The 23,483-nt window shown below is 43.7% G+C and overlaps 1 protein-coding gene across 1 annotated transcript in view; it reads right to left on the bottom strand.

Moving 5' to 3' along the window:
* Nucleotides 1–23,483, bottom strand: part of INTS9 (integrator complex subunit 9) — a 393,694-nt gene that overhangs the window by 148,715 nt on the left and 221,496 nt on the right. Inside the window, exons 7-8 of the mRNA XM_078649901.1 lie at nucleotides 19,279–19,399; nucleotides 2,871–3,005 (exon numbers count right to left, since the gene is read on the bottom strand). Of these exons, the coding sequence (XP_078506027.1) occupies nucleotides 2,871–3,005; nucleotides 19,279–19,399 (256 nt within the window). The remainder of the gene's footprint in view (nucleotides 1–2,870; nucleotides 3,006–19,278; nucleotides 19,400–23,483) is intronic.

The following is a 23,483-nucleotide window of genomic DNA, read 5'->3' as shown; positions in this document are numbered from 1 at the left end:
TGCCGGTGTGGGCGACGTCTGTGGACGTGTCACAAGGTCAACCGGCGTCGACCTGGATCCTGGCCTGGATCCATGGGGGTCCTGCGGCGCCGGGACCGACAGTGATGCCGGAGACGCCAGCAGTAAAGGGCTAGAACTTCCAGTCGGGCCCGCGGGGCCCGACGGCCCAAAGAGAGGAGCCATGGCTGACAGAAATTCCTGCAGCTGGGCCGGAGTCGCCGACGAACCTGGGAAGGGCGGCGGCAACTGCGTAAGCTCTGCTGGATCCGCGGGGGAGGCCCCAACCGCACCCTCAGCCGCGTCGTGTGACGGGGAAAGCGATGGCACTTCTTCAACTTCTTGGAACGCTTCATCTTACCTGACCCCGAGTGCGAAGACTTCGATCCCGCTGAACGGTGGTGGCGGCTCAGCGACCGGTCCCTCGACCTCCCAAGTGACCGGGACCTTGAGCGCACGGAGCTGACTGCCGGACTTCTAGAAACTTTCGGGACCGCTCCTGCAAAGTCTTCGGCGCCATGGCCCGGCAGTCGGAGCACGACTTGAGGTCGTGGTCACGCTCCAGGCAGTAAAGACACACGCGGTGTCTGTCCGTCACCGACATCATGCAATGACAGTCCCCGCAGGTCTTGAAGTTGGGCCTCCATACTGCACCAGGAGTCGATCGACTCAAAAAATAGAGACAAAAAGCCTTGAAAAAAGTCAGACAAAAAGTGACAAGGGGTATCGTTCTCTCCGGATCTGCGCTTGCTGGCACGGAAAAAGAAAGAACTGCCGTCAGCGCGCGAGGGCGGCGTCTAAGTAGCTGCCGCAACGTCATCTTGGAGACCACGGCGCCAACGACGGACGCGGAGCCGCACGACGCCACCTTCCGACGCACAGGGGTACTGCTGATGAAAACTTTCCGGATCCAGTCTGACGACGGGGGATAATTCTACGGTAAGGAATCTATCACTAGCATGTTTCTTTAAGATATGTCAATTTCGGGGTGGTGTGGAGTCATCGGAGAGCTGCATGACGCCACCTAACAGTGCGTGAAATAATTACTATGGGGAAAAATATCTGGATCCAGTCTGGTGCCTGGGGAGTATTCGAAGGTGAGGAATCTGCAGTTAGATACAGTATCCTCCTGAAAGAGCATTACTTGTTCATCTTAGTTATTACATGATTGGTAATTAAAAATGCCTTACATGTTATTCATGTTTTTGCAGCAGATGGAAAGCCCTTGCTGTGTTTAGTTACTTGCTCTGATGCCAATGTGTTCAAAGTTCAGATCAATATACTTCCTGAGATGCCTCCAGAGGTCAAATGGCACATGAGGTTAGTTCAGCTACCTTTGAGATTCAGGTACACTGGCGTGCAAGGTTAAAATTGCCTTCTAGAGTTTTCTTTATTTCTGTGCAAAAACAATGCTACTTTTGATTTGAGTTCCCCTCCCTCGTCTTAAGACTGACATAGGAAGGTCTGTAATTTTCCCAACAAACTGGTATGAAGGGTCCAGATTAAAGCGCATAAAATAGCACCGACTACTAGGATGAGGGCTAATCATATGTAATACTTCATGCTCAGCATTAGCGAAGTACATCAGTCCCCACAATGTATTATGAGTAAGATACACCGGAAGATCAGATTGAAAAGAAACTATTCACTGTAAAAGTCTACATCAGCCGGCACATCTGTGAAACGAACATGTAGCAGATCCGAAACGGCTAACTGAAAATTGAAAAAGGACATCTCAACACAAAGCATTATTTGTACACTGACAGGTATTAAAAGGTATGCACTTCTAGCAGTTCAGACAAGAGACAGATCCAAGGAAGAAATCCTAGTCTAAAAAGTAAAGCAGGCGATGAGACTCGGTAGCCTGGTAGCTGGTGAGAGGAGGCCGGGGGTGGGTGACGGAATATCCGATCCAGTTACTGACCTCGGAATGGGGAATAACTGGTCCTTATCAGCAAGTCATTCTGGATTTCAGGCCCAATAAATGGCGCTTTAGAGCTGTCATTTACCACCTGCTTTGAGCAGGTAGCAAACTATAGTGTGTGTGTGTGTGGGGGGGGTGCTGCAAGTACGGGGTCAGGAGGACGACTGGTGGCTTTCCCCTTGTGCAGGATGGGCCAAGTGGGAACCTGGCTGCACCTCTACCAGAAGGCCCTGCACGCAGTCATCTGGGGTTTCATCCGGTTGTGGATTCACACCTGGTAGAACTAGATCTACTGATTCGGAAGCCAGGATTACTGGGTTTGTTATCTGTAGACCCAGTATTTCTGGGTCTCGAATCACCGGGACACTTGTAGTTGCTGAATCACCACGCCCCAGGGATACGCTTATGGCCAACTCATAAGGAGACCCCCAGTTGACTTTACAGTGTGGCTGTATGCAATGAGTAACACAGTTGAGATTGGACAGGAGTTGTACTTCGTTTAAATCACCTTTAATGACAACACTGGCTTAAAAGACATGGGTTTATGCGAAGAGTTTGAAGACCTGAACTTCCACTTTTCCACCATCACAGAAAGACAACCATCTACTCATTCAACATTTCCACCACTTAGGCTGAAAGGGCCCTTTTTACTGGTAACCACCAAGAGGGGAACCTACACCCTCCAAACCACCTACCCACATCAATGGGGTTAAGGAACATGATTCCTCAGTGGAGACCCTCTGCTGTATGAATCACAACCACAGGCTGAGTGATGTCTGCATGAAGCGTTAAGACTAAGAGGCCAAGTAACTGATGAACGCTTCGCATGACGAATACACACTGATATAACTTAAAAGAAGCATTTATTGAACAATCCCATTGATAATGAGTTTGACACTTGCTTGAGGAGGACAAGCACGGCCACCTCCTAGATGCTCCAGCACATTACCTGCGGGTGAGTCGTTAGCAGTGAAGACCCAGACACATACGACACTTTTTCATGATGCGACTGTATGATCCAGTTGGAGCTTCCAAGCGCGTAGCCGGAGCTGAGCGGTGTAATCTGCACAGCGCCAAACAGTTCCTGTCAAAACAACAGCAGGCAAGCACGTCAGACTACACAAGGAGGAAAACAAGACAATGCTGTTACTTCCTTTAAGCAAATGTCAGCTTTCTTTAAATAGTTTATATCATTATATCCAGTATTTTAATTATGTCTGTTGAAAACCTCAGCCTTCTTAACACCTTGTCTGTGTGAAGTCTATTCAGAGCTCACAACAATCCCAGGAGTCTGGATCTTGCAGCCACTTTCAGAACTTGTTTATTTCTAAGCATTTTTTCCACATATTGCTCCTACCATTTATAGACTGCATAGTAATAGCTCGAGCTGGGCTTGCATCTTTATTCAGCAATCAACTAATTCAACTGAAAATAGCTGAAAACAATAACATGGAGTATGCAACTCCTTCCCAATGCAGTTTCAAACACAAAGTAATTATGATATATATATATATACATACATACATACTACCTACTGGCAGTCACCAGTAGGTAGTTATTGTTAGGACCTAGCTTCCATAGGAAAAGCATTTTTTTTTTGCCAATATGTTTGCCGTTGTTGGACGAATCTTCGTGGCATTTTCAAAACTAATACGCCACTCACTTCAGCTGCTATGTTGAAAGTTTCAGAGTGATTCGTCAAGCAGGGGCCGAGAAAAAGGGGAGGTCCCAAAACGCTTTTTCTCCATGTTAATTTCCATAGGAAACCTTAGGCACGGTTATAGCCCGAAATGCTGAACGGAATTATACCAAATGTGGCCAAAAAGGTAGCTCTTGGTCCAGAAAGCACTCTTTTTGTTAAATGGTGTAAATCCATTCAGTAGTTCCTGAGAAATTTAAAGGTTTCTCAGATATACAACTGTGGCCGCTGTGGATTTGCGAACCGTCCCAATCTCGTGCTCGAGATCTGATTGGCTGCCAACACTTCAAACAAGGAAGTGTTGGCAGCCATCTTGTGACTCAGTTGAACCGAGTCACAAGAAAAAAGGGGAAAAAACAATTAAAGGGGGCAGGGCTGAAACCCCCTATGCCTGTTCAGGGAGCCCAAAAAAGGTATTAAAAAAACATTTTTGGGGGATTCGTGGTGGATCCGCAAATCCCGCTGAAATTGTTTTGAAAAACGAAGCGTGGTGTCCCACGCTTCATTTAATTACGTCCCCGGAGGCCAGGTCCCGAGGGCAAATGAATTAATAATGCGGGGGCGCACAAGCCCCTGCAGCCCTTGGGACCGCCACCTCCCCAGGAAATTTTTTATGATGGAATGCATTGGGGGGCTCCAGCCCCCCCCCCCATGCAGCACCAGAGACCGCAACCTCCCCGGCACTACTACAGGAATATGCTGCTGCCCCGCGGACCACCACATTCAAAGGCTAGATATGAACATGCGTGGGGGGTCCAGCTCCCCACGCAGCCCGGGGACCTCCACCTCTCCGGGACTGATGTCTTGTAATGTGCATGGCCCCCCACAGCCCCAGGGACCGTCACCTCCCTGGGGCACAAAATAAATAAAGATGGGGGTTCATTGCCGACCCCTGGGGACCACCACCTTCCCGGGGCTACAAAGGAGATTGGGAGGGGGGGCACGCGGCCCCCTCCAGGAACCTTTCAAGAGACCATGGGCTCCGCCATCCCTCCGGGCCGGTTCCAGCAATGTCCCTGGATGCCCACCCCCGGACATTCCAGTTTGCTATGGCTTGGCGGGAGCAGTGGCAAACATTGCTTCGCTTCATGGAAGCAAGAGCATAAAAAATACTCTTGCTTCCATGAAGCAGAGCAAAATAGGTTTTGGGCAGAGGGAGCTGCATATTTGCGCGGCCCTCCTTCCTATATTTTAAATATAATACAGGGCCCAGGGAAGGGAGGCCACGCAGCCCCCTTCCTTTATTAAGAAAAGAAAAAAAAAGGAAAAAGGAAAAGGCCTTGCCCCGGGCATGGATGTATACACATGGCCTCTGGAGGTGGGCTGCCTGGCCCCTCTCCCATTTTATTTCAGTAAAAAAAACAAAAAAATGGGTCAGGCCACGGGGATGTGGTCCCTAGGGCCCAAAAGGGGAAGGGAAAGGAGGGCCATACAGCCACCTTTCCGGAAAAAAAACAAAAAAAAAAACAAAGCCGGCAACTCGCCGGACGCCCCGCTCCCTTTGTCCAGTTGTCTGCAAAGACGCCTCATGGCGTGCTCTTGGTTGGGGGATGAAGTCCCCTTTGCTGGTGAGGGTCCTTAGAGGCCAACTAGCCCACCTGTTACCTCCAGTAAGCCCCACACGGTGGGATTGCTGAGAGGTGATTGGAGGCCATGCCCCTTTTTACACAATTCTGCATATGCGCTTCTCGGTGCACTGCTGGTGGGGCGATGCCGTCCCCTTGCCTCCTAAGGGCCTCAGGACTAAACTGGACTTTGTCCCCCAAGTAGTAGTGCTCCAGGAGGTGTGTTTGCAGAGTGGTGGAGAAAGGGGGCGTGACCTCTGACCACCTCTCAGCAATCCAGCTGTGTGGGACTTAGTAGAGGTAATAGGAGGAGTAATTGCCCCCCCAAGGACGTCCTTGTGGGACAACTACCCCTCTTGTTACCTCCAATAAGTCCTACACAGTGGGATTGCTAAGAGGTCTTCGGAGGTCATCCCCCTTTTCCCCCCACTCTCCAAACACGCCTCCTGGTGTATTACTGGCTGGGGGATGAAGTCCACTTTAGTCCTGAGGGACCTTGGGGGCCATGAAGACCTCCTGGTGCCTCCTGTAAGTCCTACGCAGGTGAATTCCAGAGAGCTGGTTGAAGGCCCAGGCCCCTTTCTCCACCACTCTGCAAATGTGACTGCTAGTTAAAAAACCTTACAAATTCACTAACCAAACCAAAGATTACAGGGACGTTATAGTTAGCAAATAGAATTTTAAAAAACTTAGAAATTCACACAAAAAACAAAGGTTACAGGGATGTTCTAGTTAGCAAATACATTTTTTTTTAAAACTTCGATATTCACTGAAAAAAACAAAGGTTACAGGGACGTTATAGTTTGGGTCAGATATTACTCATACAAAACCAGAGAAATTCAGCTGTTATAGTAAGCCAAGTTAACTATGACTCGCGCCCCCGTAATGCACTGCTTATGATCTCACTTATTATATCACTCATGACATGGTCAGTGACATCACTGACGACAACTCAAATGACATCGCTCATGACATCAGTGATGACATCATCCACAGCATCTCTGAGGCACCCACTCTCACCCCTGTAGAATCTTTTATACACCCATTGCCACTCCCACACAACCATTCATAAACCCATTCAGAGCCGTACTAGTACTTACACACCCACTCACTGACTCATTGATCTACCCACACATCGACTCGCTCACCCATACTGCCATGATAGACCCACTCACTCACTAATACAGCCACCGATATATCCACTCATACACCCACTCACACACTGAGGGAGTCACCCATAGAACTACTCCGACACCTAGACACTCACCTATACAGACAATCACACAGCCACTTATGCACCCAAACAGTTACACACACACCCACTTACTTATTATTATTATTATTAAAAGCAATTTATATGGCGCAACTAAGCCCAATGGGCGTCAAGGCGCATAACCAAATAGTAACAGCTGTTAAAAATAACACTATAACGTTATACAACTATTGCGGGTAGGCCTTGACGAAATACCAGGTTTTAAGGGCCTTTTTAAAAGAGGAGAGAGAGGACTGTGTCTTAATATCTTGGGGGAGAGAGTTCCACAACTTTGGTGCAACAATTGAGAATGCCTTATCTCCCCATAGTGCTCTTTTGGCTCGAGGGACGACCAACAGGTTCAACTCAGCAGATCTAAGCGCTCTCCCCGGCTGGTAGGGAGTAAGCAAGGCGCTTAAAGGGTGCGTAGATCTTTCTGACAGAGCTCTATAAGCTAAGCAAAGAATTTTAAAGGAAATCCTCAGTTGAATAGGAAGCCAGTGAAGAGTCTTTCTGGCCATAGTGGCAGAAGAAGTATTGGGGAGTGCTAGGACAAAACGGGCCGCGGCATTTTGTACAATTTGTAGCCGCTGGGTGAGTCCCTTGTTGGCATCTGCATAGAGTACATTGCAGTAATCCAACCTGGAGCCCACCAATGCCACTACTATCTGCTTCCGTGCTGGGAGAGAGAGATAATGAAGAATTCTCCTGAGTATTTTTATAACTCCCCAGCAGTTAGCGACCGTGCGATTAACCTGTAGGGTCATAGACAGCGAGGTGTCAAAGATAACGCCGAGATTTCTGGCTGACTGGGAGGGAGAGGGACAGGTTCCCAGCGCAGACGGCCACCACTCAGTAGACCAGATGTCCTGGTCCTTGCCAAAGACCAGGATCTCGGTTTTATCGCCGTTCAACTTCAGAGAATTCTGAAGCATCCAGTCAGATACTGTCTGCATACAGCTTCTGAAGTTGGCGGCGGATGTAGATACTGAGTGGGCTAATGACACCATAATTTGAGTGTCATCGGCGTATGACACCACTTCCATCCCCTGAGATTTTACTAGCCTCGCAAGGGGTGCAACATAAATGTTAAATAGGGTCGGACTCAGAGCCGACCCTTGGGGCACCCCACATAGCAAGGATTTGACAGGGGATAGAAATTCGCCGAGCTTGACTCTCTGCTCTCTATGTTGTAAAAAAGAGTGCAGAAGGTTAAGAGCCACACCTGAGATCCCTGCCTCCCTCAACCGAGATGTTAAGATGGAAGGAGACAGGGTATCAAATGCTGCGGTAAGGTCCAGAAGGACCAATACCGTAGTGTGTCCGGCATCTACCTTCATACGGATGTTGTTTACCACCATGGTCAACGCAGACTCCGTACTATGGACTTTGCGAAAGCCATGTTGGGATCCATCAAGATACCCAGATGAGTCAAGAAAAGTAGAAAGATGACTTACTCATACAAATGGTAACACACACTTACTTACTCATACAAATGGTAATACATACTCGCTCAGCTATACAGTTACTGACAGAAGCATGCACTCATCCATATAGACACTCTCACATTCACTCACTCACGCATACAGTCACTCATATACCACGTCACTCACCTATACTGCCTTTCACATATTCATTTATTCACCCATACTGACACATGCACTGAATCACCGACACAGTCATACAGACACTCACTCACTCATACAACTTCTCACACATTCAACAGTACCCCATACAGCCAATGACTCACCCATTTACTCATCCATACATGCAGTCACACACCTCCTCACAAACACAGACAACCATAGAGCTACTCAGACAACCAATCAATCACCCATATAGCCATTCATGTACCCACTAACACACTCATACACCCACTTAGATATCAACTGACAGACAGATACACACATTGACACAACCAGTCACTCATCCACACATTCACTGAGACACCTAATCACTCACTTTTACAGTCAGTCATGCACCCACTGAGTCATCCATACAGTCACTGATGCACCCAGTGATTCACCAATACTCCTTGGTGTGTATATATATATATATATTTAACAGTCAAATGTTTTTCAAATACTCACAGTAACTGGATGATGTCATCAGTGATGTCATTTGAGATGTCACCAGTGATATCATCAGTAATGTCGCTGACCATGTCATGAGTGATGTAATATGTGGGGTCATAAGCAGAGCATTGCCGGGGCGCGAGTTATAGTTAACTCAGCTAACTATAACGGCTGAATTTCTCTGGTTTTGTAGGAGTAAAATCTGACCCTAACTATAACATCCTTGTGACCTTTATTTCTTTCAGTGAACATTACCTACTGGCGGTCGCCAGTAGGTAGTTATAGTTAGGACCTACTTTCCATAGGAAATCCACAACATTCTATTTGGAATAACTTTGCCGCTGGTGGACGAATCTTCGCGAATTTCTCCAAGAAAATGGCCTGCTCCGTTCCGCTGCTTCCCGGAAAGTTTGCGGGTGATTTGTTAAGTGGGGGCCTAGAAATAAGGGGGGGTCCCAAAACCTGTTTTCCCCATGCAATTTTCCATAGGGACCTTTAGCCAGGACTACAGCCCTAACGGCTGAACGAAATTACACCAAATTTGGCAGAGAGGTAGAGTTCGGTTTGCAGATTGTGCTTTTTGTTAAATGGTGTAAATCCGTTCAGTAGTTCCTGAGAAAATCAAAATTAAAATCATAGTGATATCTAGAGACAAAGAATTGCACGCGTACGGAAATCTGTACAATTACGAGCACAAGCTGCATGCTGATTGGATGTCAACTGTCTGTCAACACTCCAAACCAGGAAGTGTTGGCAGCCACCTTGTGCCTCGGTAGCACTGAGTCACAAGAAAACTGTAAAAGAAAGTTGAAAAATAAGGAAAGGTGGTAGGGTAGAAACATGTTGACCCTCTAGGCCTGCTCAGGGGGTCCTACATGGATCTTTAGGCCCAATTTTATTATTTTTTTTAAATAAAAAAAAAACGCAGGGTACGCGTATGGTACTCGTACGCGGTGGAAAAGAAAAAAAAAACTAGAAGTCCATTTTATTCTTAATTAGCTCCCGGGGGCAATTGTTTTCTAAAATGGGGGGCTTGCTTGCTGAAAATGCTGCTGCAGCAGTTGATGTGCTCGGTGCAGTAGCAGGTGGGTTGTCTCGCAACCTCCGTGTTGCAGCTCGAGCAAAGTTGTTGGGGTGCAAGTTCTTCACGTGTCGCTTCATATTTGCTGTGCCAAAGGATATTTTTAAGATGGATCACCCCTTGAAATAGTTGTTTGGCAAATTTTACAGGTTACTTTTGGAGCATTAACCTTTTTTTGCCCTTCTGGAAAAGTAAAAAACTGCCAAATTAGAGCTTCTTTCCTCTGCTTTGGAGGTTCTTCAGGAATGAAATATTCCTCTGAAGAATGGCTGGAAGATGAGTCCATTGCTGTTATTATGGTATTCTTCCTTCTATTTGACAAGATTCTCAGATGAGATGCTTCTTCTTAGAAAGTCAAAGTAGAATGATTAAAATGGGACGGAACTTTCAACAGTTGGAATAGGAAGTGTTATGAACCAATCAAATTTCTTCTTTTAAAGTCACATGGCTTTGCGTACGGTTACGCTGTGCTTACGGTGCTCTTACGATGCGAGTATGCATGACGTTCCTCCGTGATTTGTGTAATTGCTTTTAAAAGTAATATACGATTGTTCAAAGTTTTAAAAAACTATTTGAATAACTACCCTATATAATGTATTCTGTTAGTATGTTCATTAAATACATAAATATATGTTTTTTTATAATTAAAAACATTTGCGTCTTTCTCGTACGGGGCGCCGCACATGACGTCACACGAAAGCTTTGATGCGACGCGTAACGTGAAAACGTATTCGTAGCGTATGCTGATAATGATTAGCAGTACAAACTATGGTGCGATCACTCTCTCACTGTCAAATTAGAGCACAGGGCGCGCTATGAGAATGGTTACAAGTGGTCACTCATTGGAGATCGGATTCAGCTGTGTGGCTTATCCACGGTATCATAATGTTACCTTTTAGCCTGTTTAAGTTTGAGGTTTGCATGAAATACTATGCTATAGGCAGATATGCATCTTTAGGCAGCGCTTATCTCCATGAAGCTTGGTTATTACCATTTACATATAGGTGCCTGAGGGAGGGAAAAGAAGTTTATCTGAATGGCGAGGATTGCACAATAGCACCAGATCACTCCTTAATGCGTAGACACATACAATTGCATGGCTCTTGTAATCAAGATGCGCCTAATTTGGCCTGAGTTTTAAAAGGCACTCCGACACGTGCTATCAGAACAACGTTGAGTTTACTGGCAAACGGGAGTTATTTACTTTGAAATAATGCAGATTGTTGTGCGATATTAGCATGCATCGCTTACATGATTACGGTAACTGAGCGTGTGGTTTGCTATAAAAAAGTTGTGTGTACTCCTCTGCATGGGAAGCTGGATGTTTCTATCTGTCCGTCGATTCCGACCTTGAAAGCAGAGTCAACCAAATGAGCCGTATAAGAGCGCTATGGTATCAAAAAGAGGTTGCTCTTACATCTGCTAGAGAAACATTTGTCCTTCATGTAGCAAACACCCGCACAGAAGTGCATGCTTTATTAAATACAGACGTGCCCCTGCATTTTGGGGAGTTAATTCAGACTATCTTTAATGCGTCCTTGACTACGGAGTTACCTTACTTTTTTTAAGTTACAAGCAGTGGCTTTGTGACTTCTTTTCAAACTATATTTGGTGTCTTCTCTGCATTTTTCCATTTGATTTTTTCCAGCATCTTTGGTGGATTCCCCTTAATACTCGCATTAGTTGCCGGTGTGCTTTTATTAATTTGTTTACTTAAATATGGATGCACATCCTGCAGCACACGACAATAATTCTCGGCTGTTCCTGGTCCGCAACCGAATGCTTAGTTATTACGGAGCGCTGCCTCTGGCTACATTGAGTGCAGCTTATGGATTATCGTTTTCGATTTTCCTTTTTCACATGCGTTCATCCTGTCTTCCATTGCCTGAGCTGCGATTTCGACTAGGCCCTGGATTTGTGTCTCTGCAGCACGGTGTCTCCCAACGCGGATTATGACCAGCTGATGAGCCCCTTAGTGGTTCATGACTTGCTCTGTTCTGGCGGCGGGATTATGGCCTTAGCAGCGATACATGGAATAATGGGACGTTGGAATGTTTTTGCAGCGGCGCATGACTTCTTGGCACGTAGTTACATTGAAGATGACCCGAGTTTTCCTCCTATGGGGATAGAGGCTCAGGTCATTGAGGAACATGTATGTTCATTCCCACTATTGAATTGGATGGCTGAAATGTTTTCAGATGAGAACAATGACTTCCTCTTGGAGGCTGTTGCTACATACTGTGCTTATACGCTGTTGGAATAAGAGTCTTTGATTTTTCTACCTATTCTTTATTATTTAGTTACTGCTTTCTATGAAACAGCGAATAATTTTTTTTGCAAATTTGATCTTAACTCTGCTTTTCAGGCTTGGACTCTGCGTTCGTAATTCGCCCATGTTTATATCACGTGCTTCGATCAAGGAAAGGTGCCGTGGGGCTGAGCCTTGCACTCACACCGTGTTAAGTTAGCATGGGTTTATTAGAAGCTTAAACGCCATTTTTGCTTTCCTGTTCTGCTTTGCACACGACACGCACTTGCGATATTGTTTAGAGAAGGCTGAGTATTTTGCTTCACATGAGAATAATTTGTTATGCTACATTGGTAGACTGCCTCGCTAATTTAGTGTGTATAGTGAGAGCATGGAACATCAAGGTTATCTTGGACACTGTGTCTGTTATTCGGAATGATCCTCGCACGTTCGAGCCATATCACATATGCAGCTGTGGCCACCTCTGATACTGGCGCGTTTAATAATGCACTGTGCAGGCATGATTACACACAGTTGGAGAACATTCATATCCTAACAGTTTGTGCAGAACTCAATGTGATCCACTACTGCTGAGTACCAGAGGTATGGGTCCGCCCATGTAATCCTATGAGACCTTCTGTAGTTATAAACTAACCTGCTAGGTAGGGAGGGTGAAATCTAGGTATATTTTAAATCTGTTTCCCTTTAGCATTATAAGATGCTTTCTCCCTTTGTGAGGGTGAAATCTAGGTATATTTTAAATCTGTTTCCCTTTAGCATTATAAGATGCTTTCTCCCTTTGTATTTTATGTAATAGTAACAATGCTGACAACCTTGTTTCTGATAATATCTTTTCTTGTATTATCTAAGGTACTGCGCATGAGATTACGGACTTTAGAAATAAACATTTCAAACTTGCACGTGTCTTTATTTACTCCTTGTTTTGGACTGGTGTAAGACAATAACAAAAGAGTGCTCTTGTTATCCACCTTACTTGAGGTAATCTAAGTTGCATGTTCTGGGTTGACTAGTCATTGGTGTTTTTGCTATAGGATGAAGAACCAATGAGTCACTGATTGTTAGTCTGTTACGGGGTTTGGGTACTAAGGTGGGTTTTGGAACACCATAATTCACTGAGGTCCTAAGTCTTTATGCACAGTTCTGTGTAGGAGCAAAATCCCTGCAACAGTAGTTACAACAAAAAGGCTCGATAAAGGGCTTTGAGTTTGAATCAGAATATGAAATTGAAGAATAATTGATAACCCCAGCCAATTAAGGGAGCAAGTGTGCAAATGTCCCTGTGCCTTCGGCCGGGGTAGTTGTTACAATAAAAAGGCTTGATAAAGGCCTGCACTTTGAATAGGAATATGAAATAGAAGAATAGTTGATAATCACAGCTAATGAATGCAGCAAGTAGTTGTGTGTATGTGTGGATGATGTGTTGATTGAGTGGAAGATGAAAAAGGTGAAAAATAAGAAAGGCTGGAGACACGCAAACTACCCACTGCCTTGTCAGTGAAAAAGGATCTTTGGATTTCCAGCTCATTACACAGATAGGGTGTTGGATTCCGCAGTGGGAGCAAGAGAAACGAGTACCACATCTAAGGAAGCAAGCTAGTGCACAAAGTACACACAGCATGCGGTAGAAAGGATGCAAGAAAGGACGCAAGTGTGCAAATTACCCACTGCCATTCACGGGTAGTAGTTACCAAGAAGGCTGAATAAAGGGCCTGCACTTTGAATTTGAACTAAAGAAGAATAATTGATAACCCCAGCCAAGAAAGGCAGCAAGTAGGTGTGTGTATGTGTGGATGATGTGTTGATTGAGCAGAAGATGAATAAGGTGAAAAATAAGAAAGGCTGCTGGCATGCAAACTTTCCACTTCTTTGTAAGGGAAGTGGGTGTTTAGTTTTCCAGTGCATATATATATATATATATATATATATATATATATATATATATATATATATTCACTGAAAAAACCATAGGTTTCACACATGTTATAGTTAGGAATTAGCATTTAAAAAACCTTGCAAATTCACTGAAAAACCATAGGTTTCAGCCACGTTATAGTTAGAAAATTAGCATTTAAAAAACTTTGAAATTCACTGAAAAAAACCATAGGTTTCACACACGTTATAGTTAGGAATTAGCATTTAAAAAACCTTAGAAAGTCATTGAAAAAAACATAGGTTTCACACATGTTATAGTTAGCTGGACATTTCACTCATACAAAACCTTTGAAATTCCCCAGTTATAGTTAGTTCAGCTAACTATATCTCGCGCGCCCGCAATGCACTGCTGATGACTTCACATATTACATCACTCATGACATGGTCAGTGACATCACTCATGACATCACTGATGATATCTCAAATGACATCACTGATGACATCACTGATGACATCATCCAGTGATTGTGTGTCTTTCTGAAAAATAAATATTTTTTATATATGTATATCTAAAGGTAAATGGAAAAATAAATGGGTAAATAACTGTGTACATGGATTTTTTTTGTAAAAATGATTGCATAACTGACTTATTAAGTGTATCTTAGGGAATACATGTATTAGCGAGTAATGTTTAAATATGTAAATATCTGTATTTGTGTCTCACTTTGTCTATAAGTGGCTGCATGGGTTGGTGAGCAGCTACATAAGTGTCAATATGGGTTATTAGTTGGTTTCTTGAGTATCAGTATGAGTGTCTGTATAGTTCGATGAGAGATATTACTTAGTGCATAGATGCATGAATGAGTGACTCACTGTTTGTATCTCTCTGCTTTGCGTCAAGCTTAATGGCAGCCACAAAGTCACTGTCACTTGATTGGAGCGCACCTCCCAAGACCCCAAAATACTTCCCACGACGATAACAGGAACAACCATGCACTAATAACTTTCCACCTCCCAAAAAGCACTGTAAGGCCTTGTTAGGGGTAGGGAACCGATAAGCAAATGCCACCACAATCAGCGTGTAAAAGAATAAGTGCAGGGTCCAAAGTTTTGCTCAGCCTTCGACCTGCGCTACGGAGTACCACTGTGCCGAATACCAAAGCTGGGTAGTTTTGATTCCACCTACTGCCGCTTTAATCCACCACGAGCCACTCCCTGCCCCTTTATCTCACTCTTGCAGCTTTTTTCATCCCAGCTTTCTCCCTCTGTCATGGTTTTCTGTCTTTCTCTTCCTCCTTCATTTTTACTTGGGTGTTTGTTTTAATCTCTTGCTCTGTGTCAAAATCTGATGAGGAAAAATAAGTGACTATGCCCAAAAAACTTAGGCAGGACCTGGCCTGGAGTTTCAGAGCGTGGAACAGGTGCTCAGTTCAGTTTGTCCCTTGGCTGCAAAGATGCTCGTTATGAGTGCTCCTCAGCAGATGGTCACTCAAGACTGCACCTAAATTAATAACTCACTAACTCCCAAAAGTTGGGGAAAAGAAGGACTCTCAAAGCAACTAAAAGAAAGCCCCTCTTTCAGAAGAGAATGTGTGGTAGCATTGCCAGACAAGTGTAGAATTCCATACGGTTTTCACATTTCTGTAAATAAAGAAATCTACTGAGAAGAGTACACTCCATTGAAAGAAGCTTTCACGTAGACTGTGAAATGTTACTATCTACACAAGGGAGCGCCATCTTGCACTACCCTCATCTTTTGTGTGTAAAACATAATTAATGGAAGTGCATGTCATCTACAACGCACACGTGTTTGAACAGATACTAACAATCAGCGACCAAAAGTGTCTTTAGTTATGCTTTCAAAATAAAGGCCTTCATACTGCAACTTATTGTATGCAAAGGGGTCCAGGCTGTAAGGGCATAAGTGACATCCTGCAAACTCAACGGAGCTCATCAAATAGTCAAAGGTAAGTAGCGCCATTCACAAGTGTAGAAGCGAAAGGCAAGATAAATGGACAATCTTCATACATTTTGTAATTTTTTGATAAGGTCTCAGTCTGTTTGTCTTGAGAAATACGTACCACTGAAGGTGATGAGCGCTGAGACGAATACAAAATACTTAACACGAAAGGATGCAGGGTCAAACATGAAACCAGCTCTGCTACCAATCCATACGGTAGCGTTTTTCATGGTATGCAAACAGGTGACAGCAGTACAGTTCTCCAGTAGTCAAAAAGGACCAGTGGAGCAAACAGATGCGGCTCCCTCCAGGCAGTGCTAAAGGGACCTAAAGGGGTTCGGAACAGACTTTTCAAGGCAGACGCCATTCATCGCCTTGAGAAGGATCGTTCTGAAACCTTCTTTCTATGTCAATACTGTCAAAACACTAACGGTTGTAGATGTTGCACCAAGAGTAGGAATTGATATCTACCAGATAAATGTACATTATTTTCTTTAATGAAGTACAACCTTGCAAACACATTAAAAAATACAACAGATTAGCGAAGGACAACAGCCATTTCTTTGAAAAAGTAACTTTGCACATGGAGAACAAACAAAGAACATTCAAATCTTACTGCTGAAGTAATAGAAAACAAACAATGCTACCCTAGAAGTCAACCATGTCAGACAAAACTGGTAAATTAATGTAATCCACTGTATTTGGGATTTCATTTGGGTTCAGCATGGATCCTCTAAGTGTGTGTTTTTACGAATGTGCTGGGTCCATGAAGGTAGAGTGGGAAAGGGGGCAGAGGAAGTCAAGTAGGAAGGAAAAGGTGCTCAAACAATAAAGAATCACAAATGCAATGAACTACAACGGGTGTCTTCTAAGACAGCCATGCACAGGGAATACTAGTTAATACATCTATTCATGTAACGCATTAGATTTCACGATTTTCCCTTATTACGAATCTCAATGTCTTCTAGTCAAACACCAATACTGTCAGAGACAGAACTTGCCAGCTCTCAATTTCAAGCCACAATTCTTTTAAGAGGCAGGCCCACAAGATGAGAGATTCTGGATTTGAGTGCAGATGTTGGCACTATGGATATCTTTTTATGAGTTTGGCACTGTTTATTGTCTACAAAAATGTGTAGCATCATGCATGTCGTGGCGAATACTAAGGAATAACTGGCACATAGCATTAGAGCTGGGGTCCCAGAAACCTGTAATGGGGAGTTATTTCATAATGAAAGCAGACTGATAATGCAGCTCATGGAGTGTAAACAATGCCATCCGTGGATGTTGTATGAGGGTGTGTATGAGAGAGTGCAAGTGTATGTGCCAGTTTGAAGAGAGTTTGGAGTCCACGTGCTGAGGACAGGAACGCGGCACAGTGAAAAGGTACAGGGCTACCCTATATCCCTTGAAACCTGGGTTTGAATATGAGTTATGAAAAACAATGGTTCCTACAGAAAGGAATGCAAGGAAAACGTATTTATTCAAAGACTGAGAGAGTGAGAAATCCACCCAACAAACAAAAAGACCAATGTTTTTAGAGAACAGAACATTTGTAATCCATACAAATAGTCACATTGGTATCTAAATTTAAGACAAAATAAATAACATTCGACAAGGTGCTCGTTGAAACAAGTGCATAGTGCGAGAGGTGGTGCTCGTGAGATAGTAATAAAACATTGAGATCACAGCTGGCTGCCTTTGGATTTTCTGAGTGAAAGCAGATAACTATGGTACTAAATTGCACCCTGTACTGATGGATTCAAAAACATAAGCAGTCCGATCATATCTTATTGTCGTGAGATGGATTCCATGGGGTTTTCCTCAGGAAAAAGGTAAAGATGCAGCTCAGTCAAAAAATTGGTATCACAGAAGAAAAATCTGTCCAAATGATCCAGAGGCATGTTTCCATGTGTCTTGGAAGTGTAGCCCAATAACATTCGGGCTGGCTATTTAATCGTGGTGCTCAACGATGGGGCCAAGAAGCAACCGGAAATAGAATCTTGTGCGAGGGCATCACCGTTCTTCACTGACAGCGGGAGGCAAGACTCCACAGAGCCCTCAAGAGCTGACCAGGGAGTCTTTACCCGGCAGGTAAAGTGACGTCTACCCAGATACACAGGATTCTATCACCAGTTGCTTCTTGGACCCATTGTTTTAACATCAAGGGTATGTAAACAACCCAGAGGTTACTGGGTTCTTAGGGTGTGTTCCATGCGGGTCATCAGGAGTACAGGTGTGTGGCATGTGAGTTTAGACAGATTTCGGCGCATCAACTGAGGCTGCACAGAGTCAACCTGATTGGGTTCCAGTGCAAGTCAGTTGGTGCTGGAAAATGAGAGTATACCTTGGGGGTGGGGGGCAGTGTTCCTGGCCACATAATACAGTGACTCGCTCGCTAAAGAGCTTCACTACTGACTATAATTACAAATCTTCTTCTCTGAAAGGAAGATCATAACCAACACCCTTTTATATATAGGGTTTGCTGGTCAGAGGGGCAGAGCTTGCAATGAAATACCCTCCTTTACCTTTGCATTTTTAAAGAGTATCACTAAGTACAGATAAGAGAACACTACAGAATTCCAAGAAGAACTTTACCAATGACATCTGCCTCCCCACAAGCAAACCTAAAAACCCTACATAATACATAAAGCACTAGCACGATGCACCGCATCAGTCCTAAGTTGAATGCACTGGCTTCCAGCTGAGAATTATATTTGGAACATTAATGCTCAAACCAGCACGTGCAATGCCCCTGTATGCCTGAAGGAGAAACTGCACACAGAGAGAAAAAACAGGGACCCAGATGTAAAATTTCATTTAAAAAAATGAAGTTCAAAGGTCTCCAGCTTGTGGTAGGAGTTGTAGCCTGTGAAGCCACTACTCTATGAAATGACCTATCTGAAGAACTGAGACTTTGTCCCAGCTTCAGAGGAGACACTTCTAGTGACTGGCCACAGGCCAGTATTTATGGTAAATCTGCGCTATATAAGCACGATTAGGATGATGATGAGGGACTCGTCAAGGCCTCCATCAATAAGTCTCCAAAATGTGAGCCTTTCCCAAGTAGGCCTCACGTCTGACAAAATACATTTTGAAGCTAATGCCCATACTCAAAAAAAATATCATTTCCATAATAAAATGCCTATGGTAACAATAGGCATTTCAGGGCATGGCTGGGAAAACAATTAGATCAGGTCCCTAAAACAGTAGGAAACCAACATTCAAAAGAGATAATAAATCAATTGTTTTCCCACTGCCCATTTCAATTGAGAACATCTAAAAGCCTATATTAAAAAACATTGTCACTTTTTTAATTTGTTTTTGCATTTTACAAGAAAACTACTCACAATTTTCCCTAATTCCCATACAGTTCCTTAAACTGTGCAGCAGGCTATATATCTGTGCCACGGTGGCATGTAGTGCTTCATAGGTTTTATATTTTTAACTGTATATTCCTTGTGTCCAGTTTGTGCCCAGCAGATGTCCTCTACATTTTTTTTCCATAACAGTACTAAATATGTTCGTTGTAGACGGGCTCTGTTTTACAGTGTATTTTTAAAGTTAGTAAAATGTATACTTGCAATTTTTTGAGAATACCCCACCAGCTGGATCTTGCTCAGGGCCGCATTCACCTCTTGCATGGTGTAGCACTTTCTCCATGTCGCTACCTCCACCGCATCCTTTAAAGGGGCAGGAAGCAACCTGTGGGAAGACCAGGTTTAAAACATAGAACTAAAGGCTGACCTCCTCACAGTTCCATAAAGAACAACAGCCAACATGTTTTCACACGGCAAAACTCTGTCCACCTATTCTCAGACTTTTGATACATCCAACATGAAAGGGTCAACTTCATGAGGAAGAAGCTATTTATAAGCAGATAACTCTTGTGACACATATCTTCATATAATATAAGAATGTTTGGCAAGCCACACAAGGAAACAAATCATCGTCCCTTTAAAAGAACGACTGGAGGAAATCTATCTAGTCTTGAATACAGAGCTTTCAATGAAGTTGTTAAATGTTATCAGAAAAGCTGTTCGGTTACACGCATGAACAGATAATGCACTGACTATTTCTTAGGGTGCCACAACAAATGATGCAAAGCAAAAAACAAAAAAATTGTTGATCCTCTAAATTTAGGCAGAGAGCAGTCACAATGAAACACATCACTAATCTTAAGAGTATGTTTTCTGGCTGAATCTTGGACGTAGATAAGTAAAACATTCTGTATGACAAAGCATGAAGTCAATTTGGCAAACACAATTCCACAAGAAATACTTTAACCCTATGCTGAATGGCCACTTTCTGGTACACTGTATCATAATGGGCTCCCTCCCTGACAAGACTACCAAAGGTCAGTAAACACAATGGCTGAGTATAAATCAACCAATGCATCTACGACAAAACCAGCTGCTCAGATCACACAACAATTCAAAAGCACTTCACTGTCATCTACCAGTGGTCTGTGGAGCCGCGCTGCACTGTATTCTTATTGTTTCCAGAAAACACTGCCTACGTGTTCATGCACATGCTGCATCACCACTGGTGGTCCTCGGGAAACATGTCATGTTACCTCCAGAAGAGGTGGTGGCTGTGCCGGGCAGGGGAATACCTCCATGAGTGTGTCAAGCCCACTAAGCCTCCAGGATTGGGCAGTTCCTCAAGCTGGGGCTGCCTGATAGTGGGATGACTGTTTGTTCACCTTTGCAGGTGCAGTGGTAGCAAACACTGCATATGATGTCTGACACTGACAGCATAAAGTTAAAGCAGCACAAAGGTAAAGATATGTGCTTGGCAGAAGATCAGCATATTCTGCAGCCAATGGTGCCTGCACATTTTGCCAGTTGATATCACTATGCTGCTTTATAAGGTGCCATGGAGTGCAAACTAGGGAAGTGAAGAAGTAATACAATGCAACACAACATAATCATAACGTGTATTTATAAAGTGCATATTCACCGAAAGGGCAATTTGCAGCTGAATAACAGATGTTTATTGTTGCCCAAATCAATGGTACTCATTTTATCGACCTCAGAAGAATGAAAGGCTGAATGGACTCGCCGGGATTTGAACCTGGGACCATGAGGTCGAACACAGACCCCTACTGTGGGTTCATTAGTCCACTGAGCCACCGGACCTGGCTTCACCAAAGATCACTCTCTCTTCTAGAACTTTTACAGGGCTGGACTGTTCCCATTGGGTGCAGGATCAAGACTGATTTGCATATGGCTGGGTCCAAACTGTAATGGCATGGTGAGCAAAGAAACAATGGATTTAGGCCCCGATCTCTGTACTGGGGTGAATGTAAGATATTGTTCTGCGTTCTGTACACCAGTTGTTCTTTTTGCTATATTATGATTGAGCAGCTAGCTGGCTGACATGAATATGAAGAAGCCTTTGTGGATTTCCGTGAGTCTAGATTCTCCTGAAGAGTCCCTTTCTCTTCTGAGCCCTGCTTAACACCTGTGTACAGGAGGAGCCCTGTATTCATGTCCTCAATGTTTGAGACAAAAATAATCATGGATTTCTGAACAATGAGAGGAAAAGCATTAAGGTAACATGTTGTTCCTGCTTATATTTCACACACTTTACATAAACCTAGGAGTGTTTGCTTTTTCCTGAATTAAACCTCAAATAAACATGTTTATCCATTGTTTTAATTAAATAAGGTTATAAGCTGTAACTGGTCAGTGAAATGCTAAACGTACTAAAAATTGGTATGTTTTGCTATTTCTAGCCACACCCCTGACCCCGCCCACTGATTCAATCTTCGGTTATTCCCACCCCTGATTCTCCACCCACAGTTCCCCTACTTTTTTTCCCACTTCGACCACTGTTTTCAACCCTTTAGATATCGCTAGGTATCATATCACAAGGTGGTACTGTGTGAGGAATTTGGCCATCTTACCTTCTTTGCCTTTCACTATAAATGTATGCCATTCGCTTTAGCATCCGCATCTTCAGTGTTTAAAAGGTTGATGAAAGAAATGCTAACAAATGTGATGGGGTCTTTTATTTTCAAGACAACATACTGACTTATGGTCATGGTTTTGACCAGCACAATTCCAGGGTGCTGCGAGTGTTATACATTTTGCAAGAAAGAAGGCCAACTACTCGAAGTGAAAAATGCAAATTCCCTGTACCAGGTGTGGATTATATAGGCCATCATATCTCTAAGAGGGGGAAAGAACCCAAGAAGGTGCTCATAAAAGCTATAAATGATTCACCTGCCTCACTAAATAAAGATAAATTGAGATCTTTCTTAGGGCTAGTCGAATTGTATTCAAAATGTGTTCCCCATTTTTCCGACATCACTGACACTTTGATAAATCTATTGAAAAAAAAGAGTTTCATTTGAATGGGATGAGCAATGTTATAGATGATAAAGAGACTTGGAAATTAACTTGTGCATCGATAGGTTGTTGAAGCCTCTTTCGATAAATGATTTGAAAAGAGGGCTGGATTGTATTCAACATTAGAATTGAGTAATTTATAAGATAGGTGAGTGGGAAATAAAGTAAAAAATATACATCCTGTACAAAATGTATGTTGGAAAAAAGTAACATAAGAATGTGCTATAGTAAAGGTAAATGCAGCTACCCACCAATGGGCAGGAAGCCATTTCCACGAAGAAAAGAAGTTAAGGAAGTTCTGCCTTTCGGAAGCAGACAAAACTACTTAAAAATCAGGGGACTGTAGAGAAAGTGCACCAAAGTAGTGACTGGGGAGGGTACACACTTGGAATCACTGACAATGGCTGTCTTCTGGCATGACTTTACGGCTGGTGCTATGAATGGTCTGATATCCTGAGTACATGGGTGTAATCCCTCCATGAATTAGTTATGAAAAGTGAGAGCTAAAGCCTATGATTTTAGGTCACTGCTTGTTGATCGACCCAGCTCTGGCAGGACTAGATAGCAGTGAAAAATAGGATGGCCAAGACGCATCAGAGAATGCTGGAGAAGTAGACGTATGTGGGCCTGCACCTTCATCCTGCTTAGGAAAGGCTACTGTAACCCGACTGGAATGAAGGCATCAAGCAGGGACAGCCTGGAGGTGCACTGATGCAACTGCTCAGAGTATACGGCTGATACCCTGAGTTACCAGTGTGACACCCTACCACTCCCATTAGAAGAAGCGATATGGAATGCACCCAGGGCAAAGAAAACAAAAGCTACATATACGGTGCAGTGATCTGGAATAAAAGGATTGCCTCGTGGCCCTGAGACAGAAGTCAGAAGACTGCTGATCTTACAGAAATAGCACATAGACCTGAAGGGGAGACAGGCCAGTGCCCAGGAGCCCTAAGAGAAGAAAAAATAAAGAAGGAAGAAACATCTAGAGAAAACAGTCCATTATAATACAGTTTGATCATGGTGATGAGACATTGACGAGGGGAGGGGAACTGGAGAATTGTGGAAATTAAACCAAACGGGCTGAGGCTGGAGCGATAACCGGCCGGCGGTGGTTCTTACTTACCCACACACTTGAGAAGTGTCCTCCTCTCATACATCACTTGGATACCCTACTCTTATGGAAAGAGTAGATGTGTGTCCTCGTGCGGGGTCCTTCCCCCCACCTGTAAGAACTCCCAGGCAGAGTACAGTGTGCTCTTGACCAAGCCTGGAGGGCATGAATGGTAATTTTTACTTAAAAGTAATGAGCAAGATCAGCTCCAAATCAGCCAATCACAAGGACTCTGAGGTCCCATAAACGTATCGAGTTAAGGAATGGCAATTTGATATTTGACAAGATAGGAAATGGAGCTGGATTTTAAAACAGCAAC

The sequence above is a fragment of the Lissotriton helveticus genome, chromosome 6 (genome assembly GCF_964261635.1).
Source record: "Lissotriton helveticus chromosome 6, aLisHel1.1, whole genome shotgun sequence".
NCBI classification, from domain to species: Eukaryota; Metazoa; Chordata; class Amphibia; order Caudata; family Salamandridae; genus Lissotriton; species Lissotriton helveticus.
Note: the sequence above shows the minus strand (reverse complement) of the source record. Positions and strands in the feature narration are given on the sequence as shown.